The sequence below is a fragment of the Anomaloglossus baeobatrachus genome, chromosome 3, assembly GCF_048569485.1.
Source record: "Anomaloglossus baeobatrachus isolate aAnoBae1 chromosome 3, aAnoBae1.hap1, whole genome shotgun sequence".
Taxonomy (NCBI): domain Eukaryota; kingdom Metazoa; phylum Chordata; class Amphibia; order Anura; family Aromobatidae; genus Anomaloglossus; species Anomaloglossus baeobatrachus.
The window spans coordinates 490,953,083-490,971,887 of NC_134355.1; the positions used below are offsets into that span (position 1 = coordinate 490,953,083).

General features: G+C 45.1%; 1 protein-coding gene across 3 annotated transcripts in view; it reads left to right on the top strand.

Moving 5' to 3' along the window:
* GOLIM4 (golgi integral membrane protein 4) overlaps positions 1-18,805 on the top strand; it is a 200,489-nt gene that overhangs the window by 90,830 nt on the left and 90,854 nt on the right. Inside the window, exons 5-8 of one of the 3 annotated variants that reach the window (XM_075340652.1) lie at positions 226-376; positions 3,455-3,537; positions 9,429-9,545; positions 13,703-13,876. In XM_075340652.1, coding sequence (XP_075196767.1) covers positions 226-376; positions 3,455-3,537; positions 9,429-9,545; positions 13,703-13,876 — 525 coding nt within the window. The remainder of the gene's footprint in view (positions 1-225; positions 377-3,454; positions 3,538-9,428; positions 9,546-13,702; positions 13,877-18,805) is intronic. The other 2 variants (XM_075340653.1, XM_075340654.1) reach the window with 2 other exon arrangements.

An 18,805-nucleotide genomic window follows, 5' to 3' on the forward strand; every position in this document is an offset into this window, starting at 1 on the left:
TATTGATTTATGAAATAAAAATTAAAACGACAGTTACATTTACTTTAAATGCAATTACTTTTACAGACTGGAATTCGTCTTTCATTATGGTCTTATGTAAAATATCCCTGTGATACAATTGTATGTGTAGTGATACGTACTTATGTGCCGATATTCCTACAGAATCCCTTAGGCTAGATCATATGTGTAATAACTTCTTTCTTTCCATACTTGTCACTTATGAAGAGTCAGCATGAGGAGCTAAGAAGGCAGCACGGTGAGCTGCAAACAGAACATCAGAAACTAGGGGAAGACCTAACTAAAACCTTTAGCGATCACAAAGATAAATATGTACGATTGCAGCAAGAAAAGGAACAAGAGGTGTCCAAGCTTAAAGGTTAGTAACAGTGGGAGCCTTTCTTAGATAGATAGATAGATAGATGGGCATCCCACTCAACTCCACCAACCATTTTCCTTTAAAAAGGACCTATCACTAGATTTATGATGCCCGACCCATGAGCAGCTTGCACAGGGCCGGCTCCAGGTTTTTGTGGGCCCCAGGCAGAAGAGTCCCAGTGGGCCCCATCCACACGCAGACACACACCATACGTACATGTGCATATACATATTTAAAGACAAACTCACAAAAATACATATAAACAGACAAATCTATACAGTCATATACACGGACATACATAAATGCACATCATACATGCATACACATTACACACACACACTGCTCTGCTGCATACAGACACACACGCGGCTCTGGGGGACCCCCCCCCACACACACACACACACACGCGGGTCTGGGGAACCCCCCACACACACACGCGGGTCTGGGGAACCCCCCACACACACACGCGGGTCTGGGGAACCCCCCCCACACACACGCGGCTCTGGGGAACCCCCCCAGACACACGCGGCTCTGGGGAACCCCCCCAGACACACGCGGCTCTGGGGGAACCCCCCCCCCCCCACACACACGCGGCTCTTGGGGACCCCCCACACACGCGGCTCTTAGGGACCCCCCACACACGCGGCTCTTGGGGACCCCCCACACACGCGGCTCTTGGGGACCCCCCACACACGCGGCTCTGGGGGGCAGGGCATACATCTCTGGGGGGGGGGGGGGAGAAGCCCATACAGCTCACCAGGGCCCATAAATCGGGGGGCGGGGAGGGCACATACCGCTCAGGTCACTGTGGAGGAGGGGGCCCACACAGCGCCGGAGAGAAGTACTGTGCTGGGGGTTGCTGGCTGGCACTGCACCTCCTTCATCTGTGGGACTGTGCAGGACGCCGCGCGGTAGCTCCGGCCACAGATGAAGTTCAAACCAGGAGGTCTGCGCGCCTTAAAGGGACGGCACCACAGATTCCTGCCGAGGACTGCGGTCCCCGGAACTCGGCCCGGGGGCAGCAGTACTGAGTAAGGCAAATGGGCCCCGGCCAAGGGGCAGCAGAACTGACGAAGCCCAGTGGGCCCCCCCGGCTCTCCGGGGCCCCAGCATTTGCCTGGGTGTGCCGGGTGCTGACGCCGGCCCTGAGCATGCATCAGAGCCTGACTGCAGACTAGTCTGTATTTTGAAAACACCCCAGAGTTTCAGAGAAAATATTACAAAGCCGGCCGGTGACTGTAAGAAGAGATGTGACTAGTCCAGCCCGGTCCTGTGCCGCCTTCCATTCACACCACTCCAGTAGATTGACAGGTGTTCTTCATGTGTGTACATCAGGACAGACCTGTGAATCAACTGGACAGAGAGAAGGGGCCGCGCCGGACTAGTCAGCTCTTCATATTTAAGAAAATTATTATAAATTTATATACATTAATAACTAAAGTGTGTGTGTGTATGTATGTATGTATGTATATATATATATATATATATGTATGTATATATATATATATATATATATATATATATATATATATATATATATATATATATATATATATATATATATATATATATATATATATATATATATATATAATATTATTATATCCAAATGGCTTTCTGCTTTGCTATAGATTGACACAGGGGCTGCAGTCAGTCTCTGCATAGTTCGGGGGGTATTCAGAAATCGTTTTGGTCATACTCCCGTCCTCTTCAGATTCTTTCCAGATCAGTAATTTTGTTATAAAGCTTTCCCCCCTTATTTTTATTTTCCCATACGGACATTTCCAGTTTTGTCTAACCAGTAGCGGTTGGACATTTATTAGGCAATATAAACATTTTTTAAGAGAAAACCGTGCTGACATTTTATGGGGTTATTTTTTTCTTTCAAGGTTCTCTTTATACTAGAAGATTTGGTGATTTCTGCTGTTTCTGAGAGTAAATGCTTATTATTTCAAGATTGATTTTACAATCTGAGATATAAACCAGATGGAGGGAACCTGCTGCTTTACAGATAACCCTGAAAGTCCCTAGCGATCTTTACTTGCTGACAGGAGAATTTGCTTCATTTCATGTCTGTTCTGTAGCAAATAAAGGGTTAATCTCTGCACAAAAATAAATCATACTACTTTTTACTTTTTTCATGGAGATGAGTTAAGCCCCTGACTTGCTGAGAGTATTAAGATGCAGCGATCTTCGCTCTTCTCTTTAACCACTGCAGAAGATACCTGTCATCATTCATGACCTCACGGAGGTTGTCGTCAACCAGATGGTTATGGGTTAATCTGTGGGATTGTTTGCAATGATTCAGTGCAGACTGTTATGATGTCATGGACTCCCCGAATATCCAGAGAGGCCCAGATAATTCCAGCTCGGGATGCCCTAGGTGATCATGAGGAGCATGGCTTTAATTAGGAAACTAGCTACAGAGAAGAGCTCAAACCGGTTCTATAGTTACTGTTTACGAATATTAAAAAGACTGCACCACCTGTATTGTTTTCTCATAAATAAAACCAGAATGAGAAATATGATATTTTTTTTCCTCTATCTGTTTTTACCTCTTTTTGGTTGTAGATTTTTATTCTACTTTTCTGTATGTTTATAGAGACTGCTGTATACTTCTGGTAACAGCATTTAGATATTTGTTTTACAAGTCACATTCACCATCGGTAGCAATGGACAGGAGCCGACTCATTGTCTTCTACAGGAGAGTTTTCTAGGCATGCTCTGAGATTTGCGCAGAGGAGGCGAACTGTGACCATCACCTATTGTGATTGGTGAATCCTGTGTTATCTATATGTAAATGTTCTGTAATTTTTTTGCCTGTGATGATGGTGACATGACTACAAAAACTTGATCTCCATAGAAGTAGTATAATATTAGATTTAGTGGCTAAAGTGAAAATTGTAAGATATCAGGATTGCTTTTGTAATATTTATAATATTTATGATATAGTGGAAAAATAAACCTTAATGTTTCACATAAAAACTCTATTTATACTATAGATTATTTTGTGTTGACACACTCCGTAACATTACCTGATTATAACTTCATTTTCACTCTATGTACTACTTATGAAAGAAGGCATCTATAACCTGAAAGAAGAGAACAAGCAACTCAGGAAATCCCACCAAGATGTGCACACCCAGCTCCAAGATGTCAAGGTAAGAGCACGTGGGGTTAGTGAATGATGTACTTTATATCATGTAAGTCAAAATCTCTGTGAAATAGAGTTCTATTTAATCAGGTGCTTGCAAACCACACAATAGACATTTCGGTCGGCCTCGGACCTTCATCAGTGCTGGAAAAAAAATATATATACAATATATACACAAATCAAATGTAAAGCGCACAATTAAAACAACATAAAGTAAAAGTGATCTAAAGCTGAGAATTGGCACATGTCATGAAAAAATAGAAAATAAAACCCAAAACTATGGACATTAGAAAAGATATCTGACCAAAAAAGGACAATATATAAATTAGCATAACGAAAGAGACATAATAGACACATAGTAGAGAAACGATAGCAATATATAGTGTTAGGCATGTCCCAGCACAGAGAACATGTGGATGGAGATATAGCATGAAGCAAACAGTAAAATATCTTTTACTGCCATTTCCTGGATTTTCTCTTCTGACAGACAGAATATGTGGGATCTCATATGTTTCTAATAATAATTTTTAACCAAGTTACTCGTTCAGCAAAGTAAGATTTCCCAAAGGAAATCATTGCAATGCAGACAATTCGTTCCACAACGTGTTCAATGTCCCATCCTGGTCCCCTATTGTGCCATTCCATACAGGCACGTGCACACACATATTATGCTCGCCTTACCTTCCGTTCGATCGCCGGCCTCCTGGATCTTGCAGTTCGCCGCTACAGGATGTGTATAGGGTAACCATCGCGACAAGGAAGGAACTTCCGCTGTCAGCCGCTACTCAAAGGCAGGAGCCGCTTGCCTCTGATTGGTCAGCGTGCTGCCTTTGAGTAGCGGCTGACAGTGGAAGTTCTTCAATCGTCGCGATGGTTGCCTGCTACACATCCTGTAGTGGCGAACTACAAGTACCGGGAGGCTGGCGAGGGAAGGGTAAGGTGAGCATAATGTGTGTGCTTGTGTGTGCTTGTGCGGAGTGTAAGAGCGGGTTAGAAGCGCGGTGGATGTACGGAACCGGAAGTGTGTGCGGTGAGTATTTTGCTCGTACAGCAAAGCTTGTTCGTAAACTGAGTTACAAATTTACAGCAAGCTTTGCTCATTAAGCAAAATACTCGCGAACTTAGTTACTCGTTAAGCGAGGTTCCACTGTATATCTTTTATTATGCTAATTTATATATTCTCATTTTTTTTTGGATTGATGTCTTTTTAAATGTCCATTGTTTGTTTTTTTGTTTTTCTATTTTTTTCATGACATGCACCAATTCTCAGCTTTGTCATTTATACTTGTTTAATTATTTGCTATATGTTTCATTGATTTGTATATCTATTAATTCCAGTACTGATGAAGGTCTGAGGCCGACTGAAACGTGTATTGTCTGAATTGCAGGCGCCTCATTAAATAGAATTCTGTTTCACTGAGATTTTGAGTGCCAAGATTTAATTTAGTGATTACGGGATAGGATCCAACTTGAGTACCACAACCTACAGACGTGCCACTGTACATGCTGCATCTATCAAGTGTATTTTATATTATCTCAAGTTAACAAAGGAAAAATGCTGATGCTACCCAAGCACTCAAAATCTCAGAAATAAACCCCAAATAGTAGAAAAGAAAGGATGAGGTGCAACATTTGTGGAAAAAGTCATATGACATTCGAAAGGACAAGAGAAATCCAATTGCACTCACCATATGTAAAATCACATCTTTATTGAACTTACATTAAAATTCCAAGCAGGACTGCATGGCAAGGACCCAGAGCACAGACAACAGCCGTTTCATGTGCTAAACACACTTCTACATTGCACTGCTCTCATCCTGCTGTCATTGATGCAGGCAGGAGAGAATGCAATGGATGCTGCAGGTCAGGAGTAGCTGAAGGATCTTTTAGGTCATGTAATCAGACATTTGCCTGGAAGAACTTCAAAATGTGGCAATACACAGTGTTGTAGCTGAACTGTGTTTTTTTTTTTTTTTTTTTTGTGAGTTTTGATATAGCAGAGTCATGAGTAGGTTGTAGTTGAGCTGTGTGTGTGCTCGTGCATGTAAGAGTTTTGTGTGTGTATGTGTAATATAGCTGTGTGATCAAAAGTAGAAGAACTGTGTACAGCAGAGCTGAGTCTGCATGTACTGTGCATTCTGCAGTATTGTGTATATGTGTGCGTTCCGAGCGTATAGATGATACGCAAAGCTACAATGGGTAAAATAGTAATTAAAGGGAACCGGTCACCAGATGTGTGGCCTATGGGCTGCGGCCTCCACCAGTGGGCTCTTATCTACAGCATTCTAACATGCTGTAGATAAGAGCCCAGGCCGCTATGTAGAACATAAAAAACACTTTATAATACTTACCTAAACAGTCACTGCGGAGCAGACTGGTCAAATGGGTGGCACCGTTCTCCAGGACCGGCGCCTCCTCTTTCAGCCATTTTGGCCTTTTAAACACGTCACCAATTTTCCAAGTAAATATGTTTCTAAAGGTGATATTGACATTAATTTCTCACCATATGTTGGTAACAACCCATCCAATCCACCACAGGCAAAGAGATCAAACCATAGATGTCCATAAATTATGTTATGTGCAATAATGAGAAATGACAAAAGGAAAAAGTATTGAACACATAAAGAGAAGTGCAAAAAGCCATGGAATCATGACATTATCTGAAATCTATCAATTAGAAAGCAATCCTGCCATTCATCGTACATGCCCACAATCCGGAAAAGCAGCATTTTGGACGCAGCGTTTTTTTGCTGCTTCCAAAATCCTGCATTGTACAGTACAAGCATAGTGGATGGGACTTATAGAAATCCCATGCCCACTGTTGTTCTATTTTCCGCAGTGTAAACTATGTGGCTCAGTTTTCCAAGCAGCAGCATATCAGTTTATACATGCGATGTTAACAGCGAAAGTCTGTAGCTCTCAGAATCCTGATTGTAGGCACGGATGCCGCTGCATTCTGCTGTGAACACCCGTGTCTCCGCAGGAGAAGACATGCTGCACCCAGAACGAGGCGTGTGCGGATCATGGGCACATATCCTTAGGGAACAATAATATCAGCTGGTTTAACTGTTGGAATAAAAAGGTGTCTCATTACCAAGAAGCTATAGAATAAACATCTCATGATGGGTAAAACCAATGAGGTGTGTCAAGACCTTCGCAACCATATTGTTGCAAAACATACTGTCTGCATTGGTTACAGAAGAATTTATAACTTACCGACGGTTTCAATGAGCACTGTTAGGGTCATAACTGGAGATGAGCAGGCGCATGGAAGTTTGGGTTCAGCTGGACTTTAGGTAAAGTTCTATTTAGGACCGAAACTTGGCCTGAACCTCATTGGAATTCACTGATTGGGCAGTTCGCTCTTCTCCCAGGTACAGCCAGCCATAAACCGATCACTTCTGGGGGAAGGTGAGATTTTTTTATTTATTTTTTTGGAACACACTACATCTGATAACACTGATTTTTACCCCCAGGACTAGCCATTAAAACAATGCAAGTGGCTCACATTGGGCCAAGCACAGAGAATACCCAAGCACAGCTTTGCTCGCTTGAGTGGTTTGCATACGTAAAACACCCCAACTCAGAATTCAAACACTTATTTTTATGTTAAGTTTGTGTTCAAAATGAACACTGAACTTTAAAGTTCGAATTCGCTCATCTCTAGTCATAGTCTGGAAGTGGAAAGAACATAAATTCATCAGAAACTGACCAAGACCAGGTATTATCCACAAGGTTTCAGACAGGAGTGAAAAGAATGATCAGAGGAGTTGTCCAAGAGCAGAGAAACATATGTGGAGAGATACAGAAAGAAGTGGAATCGGCAGGTACAATTGATTCAAAGAAAACAATAAGTAATACACCAAACCTCGATGGCCTGTATGCATGCTCCCAACGCAAAACTCTATTGCTGAACAAAAAACCATGTTCAAGAGCGTTTTAAAGTCTGCTCAACAACATTTAGACAAGCCTGTGAAAAACGGGGAGAATATAGTTGATTACCATGAGACCAAATTTGAACTCTTTGGATGCCAAAGAGTTCTACCCCAAAAACACCATACCAATAGTGACGTTTGATGGGAACATCATGGTGTGGGGCTGTTTTTCTGCATACGGTACTTTCAAACTTCATATAATTTAAAGAAGGATGAATTGACAAATGTACCAAGAAGTTCTTGAGAAAGAAGAAGTTTTAATAGGAAATATGTTTCCTATTTTCTCCTGTGTAAAATAGGGGTGCGTCTTACAGTAAAGTGTGATATATATATATATATATATATATGTATGTATGTATGTATGTATGGAAAGTCTACAACTTTCTTAGAGCACCACTCCAGCGTTTTGTTTTTTTATTACTCCTCCTCTGGACTGGTGCTTTAAATGCAAGTTCCCTGTCCCTGTATTATACTCTTCTTCCAAAGTCTTCATCTTCTATCATTGCTGCTCTGGACGGTCTCTGCCGTTTTGTAACCTGCTGGCAGCTCCATTGTTTCATGGAGCGCGCTAGAGGTCACAACTCAATACATCTCTGAGCTCCGTTCTGTCCTCATTTTGGCTCTCGTAGCCTGACGGAACTTCTGACTTCTGCCCAGTCAGAAGGTAGTCACCGGAACAGGTTTGGTAAAAGGTGAAGCCGACGTAAGGTAAGTGTGATGGGCCAGAGGACTTAGATTTAAGGCTCCTCTCCAGTAGTGGGGAAAAAAAACCCGCTGGAGTGGTGCTTTAAAGGCTGAGTCATTAAACATTTTGAGCCAAAAATGTGTCAAAACTTTGAAATGCTGCAAAATGTTTGGTGCTATTGTGAAGGGGCTTGCCGGCGAGTGGATGACAAATTTAAAATTTCCATCATAATATTGTCATAAATCAATATCGAAATGTATTGTAGTCAAAGACCAGTATATTTCTGATGTTGGTACATGGCAGCTAAAGGATGAGCTGAATTCATTGAGGTACATCTTACTCCAGAGCACTCTGGGTCAAGACTATTATACGAAAAGCAAGTCTTTATGAAGGGTTTGGCCACTACTTAGACAACCCCTTCTCAATCAGTATGTTTCTTCTTTGTAAAATATTAAGACATGTACTTTCCTCCGGTTCTGGTGCTATTCCAGCGATGGCGGCATCTGCTCTCCTGGGGCTGGTGTGACATTATGTCTCACTGCAGCCAATCAGTGGATCACTTCACTCTCCTCTCCTTCGGACAAATCTGACATACAGAGATGGTGAGAGAGCAGCAGCAACAATCACCAACTTATGATAGTCGGGAGGGAACCGTTAAGTGGCTGCTGATTGGCCACAGCCATAACAATGTCACACGAGCCCCAGGAGAACTACTTGAATGTTGCCACAACTGGAGAGAACAGTTCATATTTTACCTAGGAGAAACATACTGATTGAGCAGGGGTTGACCAAATAGCTTTAATATAGTTCAAGTCAGAAATTTTAAGATTAGGTTGGTCTTTGTGAATGAGAACAGAGTCAGTAATCTTTAAAATGTCTCATCCTGCTTACAGCTGAGAAGTAAGTACATTGCTCAGAGTATACAGCCCTGACATAAGGTTAGGTACACACTAATGCTATGGTGTAAGGGTGACTATGCAGTGCACCAGCCTCACTGTGTATGTATTATCCGTTCAGCATAATTTGCTTTTCATTTTCAGGCCCTCACCATGTACTTTAACTCCTCTAGGATCAGTTTAAAACTGTTAAGTCATTTTCTCTCTTTTTTTTTTTTCCTTTTTAGCTGACTTTCAAAAGTGTATAAAGTATATAAAATGAATTGTTCTCTTACAGTTATTGGAAACTTAGGATGGTGATTTTGTTAATCTGTCAGAATCATTGTATAAAAGTTTATTGTTTCAGCTAAATACGTGACCAAGCCTTATTCTTTCAATATAGCAACAGCATAACAGCTTGCAATCCCAATATGAGCAAGTTGTAATGAGCTTGGACCACCACAAGAGTGCGCTGACGGCCGCACAGGTCAGAGGAACAGGACAATCCTTATTACCTGCGGTTAAGTTGGCATGCTGCTCAGCTTGCATGTGGAATTGGCCGTGTCTAACTCTTGGAGCCTTCTCTGCAGCCCCCCTGCTGTACTGAGATCCGAGCCTCTCATAAATAACATTTTAACAAGCATGAGGCAATAGGAAAAGTTCTACTTTACTTCTAATGTTACTACTTTCTACCAAATGCATGTGCAGTATGGGATAGGGTTAACACATGGAAACTAATCCAAACAGAATGTGAAATGTGGCTCCCACTAATGCGTCTTACTTGTTTGCCCATTGTTGTAGAAAATGATATTCTAGAATCAGCTGCGGCATATCTTTACACTGCGTGGCCTGCAATAGAGGAAAGTCATTTATGGCAGCTAGCTATCTCAGTATTGCATTTATTAGTGTATTATGGTGAGGGGGGAAAGTGTGAATATAGCCCTAGACATCCCAATTATCATCATCCAGCCCTTAGAGGACCAAAGGTGACCACATTTCCCCCTTACTCCCACTGCTTCACTGGGTACTGTTTTTATAGTTGTTAACCCCACCATAAATTCCCAAGATATGAACCTTTTTCATTAGTATTAATTTTTATGGTCTTTCCAAGGGGGCGTGGCTCAAAGGCTAACCATGCAGAGCAGCCTAAATGCACGTCCCCATAGGTTCCGTAAGCCACACCCCCTTGGTAAGGAGCATAAATATTAGCGCTTCATAAAAAGGGCCATATCTATCTGACCGATTGATGGATTGTAAAGAAACAAAAAACTGGATATTCGGGAGAGCAGAAAGAATAAAATAAGAGCAAAAACTGCCCACTTTGACCCGATGATAGATTCTATTTAAAGGGGTTGTCTCATCTTGTTACATGGGTAAAAATGTCAGTGCTTGTAAAAACAAAATGACTTTATATCAGTCTGTTCTTGTAATCTTAGAGTACGTGCCCAGAATGAGCGTTACTCTGGGTTTTTGGACAGTTCTTGCTGCATCAAAATCGCAGCGTTTTACAATACAAACAAATTGGATTATTAGAAATCTCTGGCTCACTTTGCTTCTTTTTTTACGCTGCGTAAACTCACCTGTGTCGTGTTTTTCCAAACCGCAGCATGCCAATGTATCTTCCGGGTATACTGAGTTTTCAGTGTAGAATTTCCCTATAGATTTGCATTAGATGCGGAAAATCTGCATGTAAAAAAAAGAAAATCTATGCATTTTTAGTATGTTCACACAGCGTAAACGCACCAAAAAATGGATCTAGACAAAACATAACAGCTATCATTAAAGTTGGTTGAAACACGGGCAGCAGAACACACAGGAAGTTGTCCAAAGCAAAGAGTTCAACATCTCAATACACACACATAATGACATAAAAAATAAAGATATAGCTGGCTAGAACAGATAAGAGAGGTGGATATTCTACAGCTATATAATGACACAACCCCCCTATATACTGTATTATACCCTTGCACCATTTAGTACCATCATGTGGCACTAAAGGGTGTTTAAACTAATAGATAAATAAATGTAAAATACCGACATGAGTTCCCCCCTATTTTTGATAACCAGCAAATGTACAGCAGACAGCTGGGGGCTGGTATTATCAGACAGGGAAGACCCCGTCATTGGGCTCTTTCTTCCCAGCCTAAAAATAGCAGTCCGCAGCTGCCCCAGAAGTGGCACTTCATTCTGGCCCTTCGCCTTCACTCTTGCTGATTTGCCCTGGTGCGGTGGCAAGTTTATTTGAAAATACTCTCCTCCACGTATTCCCTGATTCACCATTTTATTAAATAAAATCCATGCAGAACCGACGTAGTTCATGGAATCCGATGCACTCGACAAATGGAAACCTGAAGGACCTAAAAAGAGAGAAATACACACAAAACACTGTCCCTCGTTCACCAATTTCTTAGAAAGTTCCAAGGTCCGACGTAGTCGTGCGGTTTCCACGGCGTTCCTCGATTACCTAGATCAAAAGTTATGGAGCCTCAGCATGAGGCTTCATAGACTTTGAGCTGCAGCCACTTCCGGCTCATGCTCCGTGAGAACAAAAAGAGACATTTGCATTCTGTAGTGCTAAGATATGTAACAATGAATATAAGGATATGGACATGCAATACTGCTATGGAAAACATGTAAAAAATGAGATTCTTAGCACACAAAAATAGCCAGTTTTATGTGAGGCCAATACTAAGGCGACCTCTTATTGTTGAGTCCCTACCTACTCTATCGCCTCTCTTTGGGTTAAAAAAAAACCTCCAATATATGGGCCGACTGGAACTTGCCAATGAAGAATTAAAATAACCTAAGGCTGAAGAGCAGGAGTGCGCAATCAGAAGGCACGCTCCATGAGACCTGGGACAGTGCTGAACGGTGACTTCAGAAACATCAATGCTTATCTGCTCTCCTGCCTGTGTGTCAAACAATGAATCAAAAACACATCCAACAAAAAACGCAGGGGAAAAAAATACAAGTAAACTAAAGTGCGGAATTGGTGCAGAAATTCTGCAGCGTCAAAAATTCAACAAACACTGATCGTATGAACGTACCCTTATAGTTAAAGGGATCCGGTCTCCGGATGTTCATAATACGCGGAGTAGAGTAGTGCGGAGTAGACTTGTCGGATGTGCGTCTCCGTTCTCCGGGTCCCGCACCTCCTCTTTCGGCCATCTTTGTTCTCCTTCTGAAACTAGTGTGGGTGGCGCGTTCTATGTCATACACACTAGCCGATATTGAGGTCCTGCGCGAGTGCACTTGAAATCACAGTTGCCCTGTCCAGGACCTCACTTTTGGCTAGTGTAGATGACGTAGAACGCTTCATCCACACTAGTTTCAGGAGAACAAAGATGGCCGAAAGAGGAGGCGTGGGACCCGGAGAACGGAAATGCCCATCTGACCAGTCTGCTCTGCATCAACCGTTAGGTAAGTATTATGAACATCTGGTGAGAGGTTCCCTTTAACTGTTCTTTCCCTTGGGTACTGTCTTCTCTGCAATCTGTCACAAGTGGTCGGTCATGTAGGCACTGAGCACAGCACTTTTCAGCTCTTTACTATAGAGCTTGAAAGCTTTGCCCAAAGAGCTGGCCGGATGGTTTTGATCTGGCCAACTTCATGCCCTCTGCTGCTGCAAAGGCAAAGCTCGACCATTCAGTAAAAACTGTCAGTCAGCAAGAGCTCACTGCTTCCCTGGGAGCAGGAGGCTGGGGAGCGGAGTGCTCCTGAAGACATGCCACCACTCTTTTAATTACGCTTATTACATAGTGTTGAAGTCTTTTACTGTAGCCAAAGAAATCCTATTGTTTGAGTGAGGCCGTACATAGGACCAACCTCTTTAAGAGAATATAGAGCAGACCTGTATGAGGACTTTATCATTGCACAGGTATGGATCCCTTTACTATCCAGCGTTCTGGCATATATATATGAGTAAGCTTAGGATGGTAGTATTCAGTCTGGTCGAGAGGGTCTTATTGGGTCCAGCGTTAGTCATATAACACATGCTAGAATATCACTATCAGACTATTCTGTGAGGCCAGTAATAAGGTTTGCTGTTTCTGAATACTTGTGTGACCTAATAACTCGACTGTCTTTCTTCTTCTGCTTAGCATTTCTTTCATACCAAGTGGAAAAATTGTTAAAGGGATTATGGCACCCTGCTTTGAATTTGTCGTCTCTATTTCAGAATACTTGCTTTAGAGAAAAGTGTTGTTTGTTTTTTTTTTTCTTCATGACCCACTGCTCAGCCATGTCTCAGATTCAGAAAAACTATTGTCGCCTCCTGACTGTATGTCAATTCGCAGTCTGCCAAGATTTGAAGAAGATTTAACCTTCCTCGCATCAGGCCGCAGGATTACATGGCTTTAATTTATTCCCTATAAATCCTAAACCAAGCAATCCCTTTGACAGTTGCTCCTTTTGGTTCTTTGCCTGAAAGTAAAATGCTCATCTGTGGATCTGATGTATCATTCATCCGTTTATAATTTCCCTGTTAGAGTGAATGGTTTTAATTCCACTAATTAGCGCACTTCTCTTCATGCTGATGAAATTGATGTATGGGGGTCAGCCCAAATTGTATTGCAGCACAGCATAACTTTGCTGTTGGATGTGCAGTCTATGTGCACGTTATGAATTTGATTCTTAATCTACTGGTCCTCATTTTTCCCACTTTTTTTTTTCTTAAAGAAACAAGTAGAAGACTTCTTACAACTAAAAAATGCTCTGAACAAAGTGTCAAGTCTTCAGCAGCAACCAGGAAAAAGCTCAACATCTTTAGTGCCAAGATTAGGACCATCAGTTGCTGCCCTTCATGGACATATCACAGGACAACAGGTTATAAATGCCAATAAATTACCACTGGTAAGTGAACCATTCACAAGGAATAGAACTTTGTAATATTGTAGTTAAAGGGTATCTGTCGTCAGGCTTTTCCTGACGAATCTGAGAGTAGCATGATGTAGGGGCAGATGTATTTCTTACTGGTTGCTGCAGATGTGATACTAATCTGTGTCGCCCAGGGTTATGGGGTACTCAGTCCCGGGCGGTGTATAACTGGGGAATGTCACTTTGGTGGTTGTTGCCCGGTCCCGTGCCCTGAAAAGGGTAATATTTACAGGGGATTGGAATAGTGTTCACACGTGACGCCACTTGCGGTGTTACGGCTATGGGGATGGAGCCGCCGCTGCACAATGTCCACTACTGGGGCTGGTGTTAATGGTAGCCTGGATGGTAGGCCCTCCGCAAGCAGGGCTGGGCCCCAGAGGGTAGATGCTGGGACAGGTGTCGGAAGAAGGTAGTCCACACAAGGTGTTCAGTGCAACTGGTTCTTTACTCACTTTCTGGTGGTAACTGGTCACCCGAAGCCGGCTGGTCTCACCTTCAGGTCCCCTTAGTGCCAGTTTAGTAATCTGATGCCTTCTTTCCCCTGCACCTGTCTCTAGTTGGTGGATCCCCATGGCGTAGAGCAGCTAGGGGTCCCCGTCTGGTAGTCTTCCACTGGAGTCCGTATGACTGTAGTGTGAACCCTGTGGGGTTGGAGTCTCTGGTCCTGTTCCCGGTTCTCCCTTTGCTGCTGAGTCCCGGACTTCAAGGTCACTGAGGTCCTTGATAGTCCCCTTACTGTGCAGGTGTTATCAGGCCTGCCTGGAGCTTCTGCCTTACCTAGGGTCCTGTACCCTGTTGGTGCATAGTTCTGGGCGTACACCGGCAACTAACCTCCTGGGCACCAGGTTACTGTTCACTCCTAGTCATTGCGTCTGCTCATGTCCACAATCACTGCTAGACTCCGACAAGCTACTGTCTTCCTGACTGTCAACTGTCTGCCCCTCCCACCTGGTCAACTAGTGTACTGGACTGGCTCCACCTCTAGGCAGCCATCCATTGGTCCAAGCCTAGCTTTGTACCATTTTATGGGGGCTTGTTGGGGAAAACTGGGATTATCTGGAGTGTTTGTGTGTTACGAACACTGGTCTTCTTCTACCCCCTACCCTAGGGGGTAGGCCCTGCATCCCGGTGGAGGTGCAGTACCTTGCAGCTCCCTGATTGCTTTAGGGGAGCTACAAATCCCTGTTTCTCTTGCAGGTATTCCAGTTCTCTGAATGCCGAGCTCGGTAGAATGACACCCACACCACTGATTGGTCGCTTTCTCCATATACTTAGTGTACACAGAAAGCTACCAATCAGCAGTATATCTGGTTTTAAACTGAATCTGTCACCAGGATCCTGCAATGAGAGCGGAGTACAGCATACTGCAATGGTTAAAAAAGAAAATCCAACTTTGCTTCTCTTATCCATGTGCAAGCTATTGTTTAACCTAAAGGGTTTATTGCTCCTAGGCTCATGCACGTCAGCCACACCCCCCCTGTTCCGATTGACACGTCATAGTTAATGCACAGTCTCTATTGAGAGCCTAGTGTGGACTGAGACAGCTTCTGGCTCTGCTAAACTTAATTCTGAGAGAAAGTCAGAATAACTGCACACAGATCTAAGTTAAACATGGTTGGTTTCAGAATCTCTGCCTACAACATGCTGCTATCAGATGAAGTATCAAAAACCTGCTGACAGATTCCTTTTAAAGAGCTCAGGGATATGGAGGACTAATTGGCAGCAGGTTTACTAGTCCTATAGTGTTAATCTACTGATAAAACACTGATTTTTATCAAAACTATAGCAAGTAGTTCAATAAGTAAATCATCACTGGAATCTGGGTCTATGTTTCTAGATTATGCTGCTCTCAGATTAGGTGGGAGAAACTTGGTGGCAGATTACCCTTAAAGGGAATCTGTCTCCAGGTTTTTGCTACCTCATCTGAGAGCAGCATAATGTAGATAGAGACCCTGATTCTACATTTTATTAATTTTGTTTACTGGATGAAGCAGTTGGGACAGAATCAGAGTTTCTTTGTCGCTCCATTGGGAGACCCAGACAATTGGGTGTATAGCTTCTGCCTCCGGAGGCCACACAAAGTATTACACTCAAAAGTGTAACCCCTCCCCTCTGCCTATACACCCTCCCGTGCCTCACGGGCTCCTCAGTTTTTATGCTTTGTGTGGAAGGAGGCACACATCCACTCATGCATTCCCATTTTAGTCAGCAGTAGCTGCTGATGTTATCGGTTGGAAGAAAAGAGGGCTCCCATGGGGCCCCCGGCATGCTCCCTTCTCACCCCACTACGTCGGCGGTGCTGTTAAGGTTGAGGTACCCATTGCGGGTACGACGGCCGGAGCCTCATGCCGTATTTCCTTAACCATCCCTTGGAGGGCTCTGGGAGAAGTGGGATCCTGAGCGGTCATCCAGGTACTGGGACCGTGCTCCCTCCGCAGCCCCTGTGTGGTATCTGCCGGACCGGAGTATTTTCCTTATCAGGGACCGGGCCCTGCATCTGTCAGGTACTCTGTGTCCCCATGGGGACGGTTCACGGAGCGCCTGGCAACCGGACGCTGCAAGGGCTGCTGGACCGTGAAAGCCGGGGGACTTCCGCGCCGACCGCGCCTGTTTGTCGGCCGCGGTCATAAATTTAGTCCCCGGCTTCAGTTGCGGCCTACTTGCAAAATCTCGCCCCCGGACCTGTCTGTCAGGGTAGGGGCGGGACAGCCGACCGGACGCTGCCTGGGACACACAGCGGCTGCTGATCCGCGAAAGCCGGGGGACTTCCGCGCCGACCGCGCCTGCTTGTCGGCCGCGGTCATAAATTTAGTCCCCGGCTTCAGTTGCGGCCTACTGGCGAGACTCCCGCCCCCGGACCGGTCTGTCAGGGTAGGGGCGGGACAGCCGTCCTGACGTCGGCAGTGAGGGCCGGAGCATCCTGTATGCTTCCTCCCCCCTCTTTGATCACAATAGGGACCCCAGATTCCCGCACTTTTTCCTGGTGCCGCCCACCGCTCCACTCCCCCTCTGAGAGTTCCAGCAGCCATTTTTTTCAGACATTCTGCGCTGGAGAATCATCAGGAAAGAGCTCTCCACCGCTGGGAGACCTGGAGCAGGGAATCTGGAGGACACACATGCCGCTTTTTAGCGGTCGGTAAGCCACACCGGTCTTCCGGTGCTGGTCCCCCTGGGTTGCCTGAATAGATACGTATTATATATCCTCTCTGTTCGGCCGGGCTGTATACTCTTCCCTTATACCCTCTGTGATCACTCTCCTGGGACACAACAGCATGTCGTCCGCAAGGGCGCTAAGGCAAAGGGGTTCTTTGCGACCTGTACCTCTTGTAGGGCAATGTTGCCTGCGGGTTCCACCTACCCTCACTGTGAGCAATGCTCGACCCCTGTTACACTGACTCAGCCGGAGCCGCGACCACTGGTGGGCCCCTCGGCTCAGGTAGACCCCCATGCATCCACTGTCCAGGCGGCAGGGACAGAGTTTGCAGTTTTTGCTGAGAAGCTCTCTGAGTCACTGTCACAATCCATGGCTAAGTCTATGGACAAATGGTCTGCCAAGCTGCTAGAAGCTTTGCAGTCCAGACCGGTCCTTACACAGACCCAGGACACTGTTGGATCAGCGCCTCCAGGTCCCTCTCGGTCCCCGCCGCAGCGCGCTCCCGGGTGGGGCTCTATGTTTCACGTAGAGGACTCCTCCACGGACCACAGCCCCAGACCTGCTAAGCGGGCCCGCTTGGAATCCTCAGCTTCATCACGCTGCTCAGATTCCCGGCTGGAGGACTCGCTGGAGGACGAGGCGGAGGTCGCAGCTCAAGGCTCTGACCATGACGTTGCCCTCAACCTTGATACACCTGAAGGGGACGCCTTAGTAAATGATCTTATCTCGTCCATCAACCAGGTGTTAGATCTATCTCCCCCGCCTCCACCTACAGAGGATTCGGCTTCTCAGCAGGAGAAACACCAGTTTCGGTTCCCCAAACGTACGCGGAGTGCGTTTTTCGACCACTCTAACTTCAAGGATGCTGTCCAGAAACCCAGAGCGGTTCCAGACAAGCGCTTTACTAAGCGCCTTGCTTACACACGTTACCCCTTCCCCTCTGACGTAGTTAAGGGTTGGGCTCAGTGTCCCAAGGTGGATCCTCCAGTCTCTAGATTGGCGGCTAGATCTGTGGTATCGGTTGCAGATGGCTCATCACTAAAAGATGCCACTGACAGACAGAGCTCCTGGTGAAATCCATCTATGAAGCCACGGGCGCGTCTTTTGCCCCGGCTTTTGCAGCCGTGTGGGCACTCCAAGCTATCTCGGCTTGTCTAACCGAGATTAATGTGGTCACACGTAATTCTGCTCCGCAGGTTGCGTCTTTGACTTCTCAGGCGTCGGCGTTTTCTTCATACGCCATGAATGCAGTCCTAGACTCTGCTAGCCGTACAGCGGTGGCATCCGCTAATTCGGTGGCGGTCCGCAGAGCCATGTGGCTGCGCGAATGGAAGGCAGACTCTGCTTCCAAGAGATTCCTAACCGGTTTGCCGTTTTCTGGCGACCGATTGTTTGGAGAATGATTGGATGAGATTATTAAAGAATCCAAGGGAAAGGACTCCTCCTTACCCCAGTCCAGGCCGAAGCAACCTCAGCAACGTAAGATACAATCGAGGTTTCGGTCCTTTCGCCCCTCCGCCAGGTCCCAATCCTCTTCATCCAATAGGCCGGAGAAAGGTCAGAGGAACTCCTACGCGTGGCGGTCTAAGTCACGCCCCCAAAAGGCTGCCGGAGGCACTGCCTCCAAGGCGGCCTCCTCATGACTCTGGGCATCCCCGAACCGAATCCTCGGTCGGTGGCAGGCTCTCCCGCTTTTGCGACACCTGGTGGCCACATGTTCAAGACCGATGGGTGAGAGACATTCTGTCTCA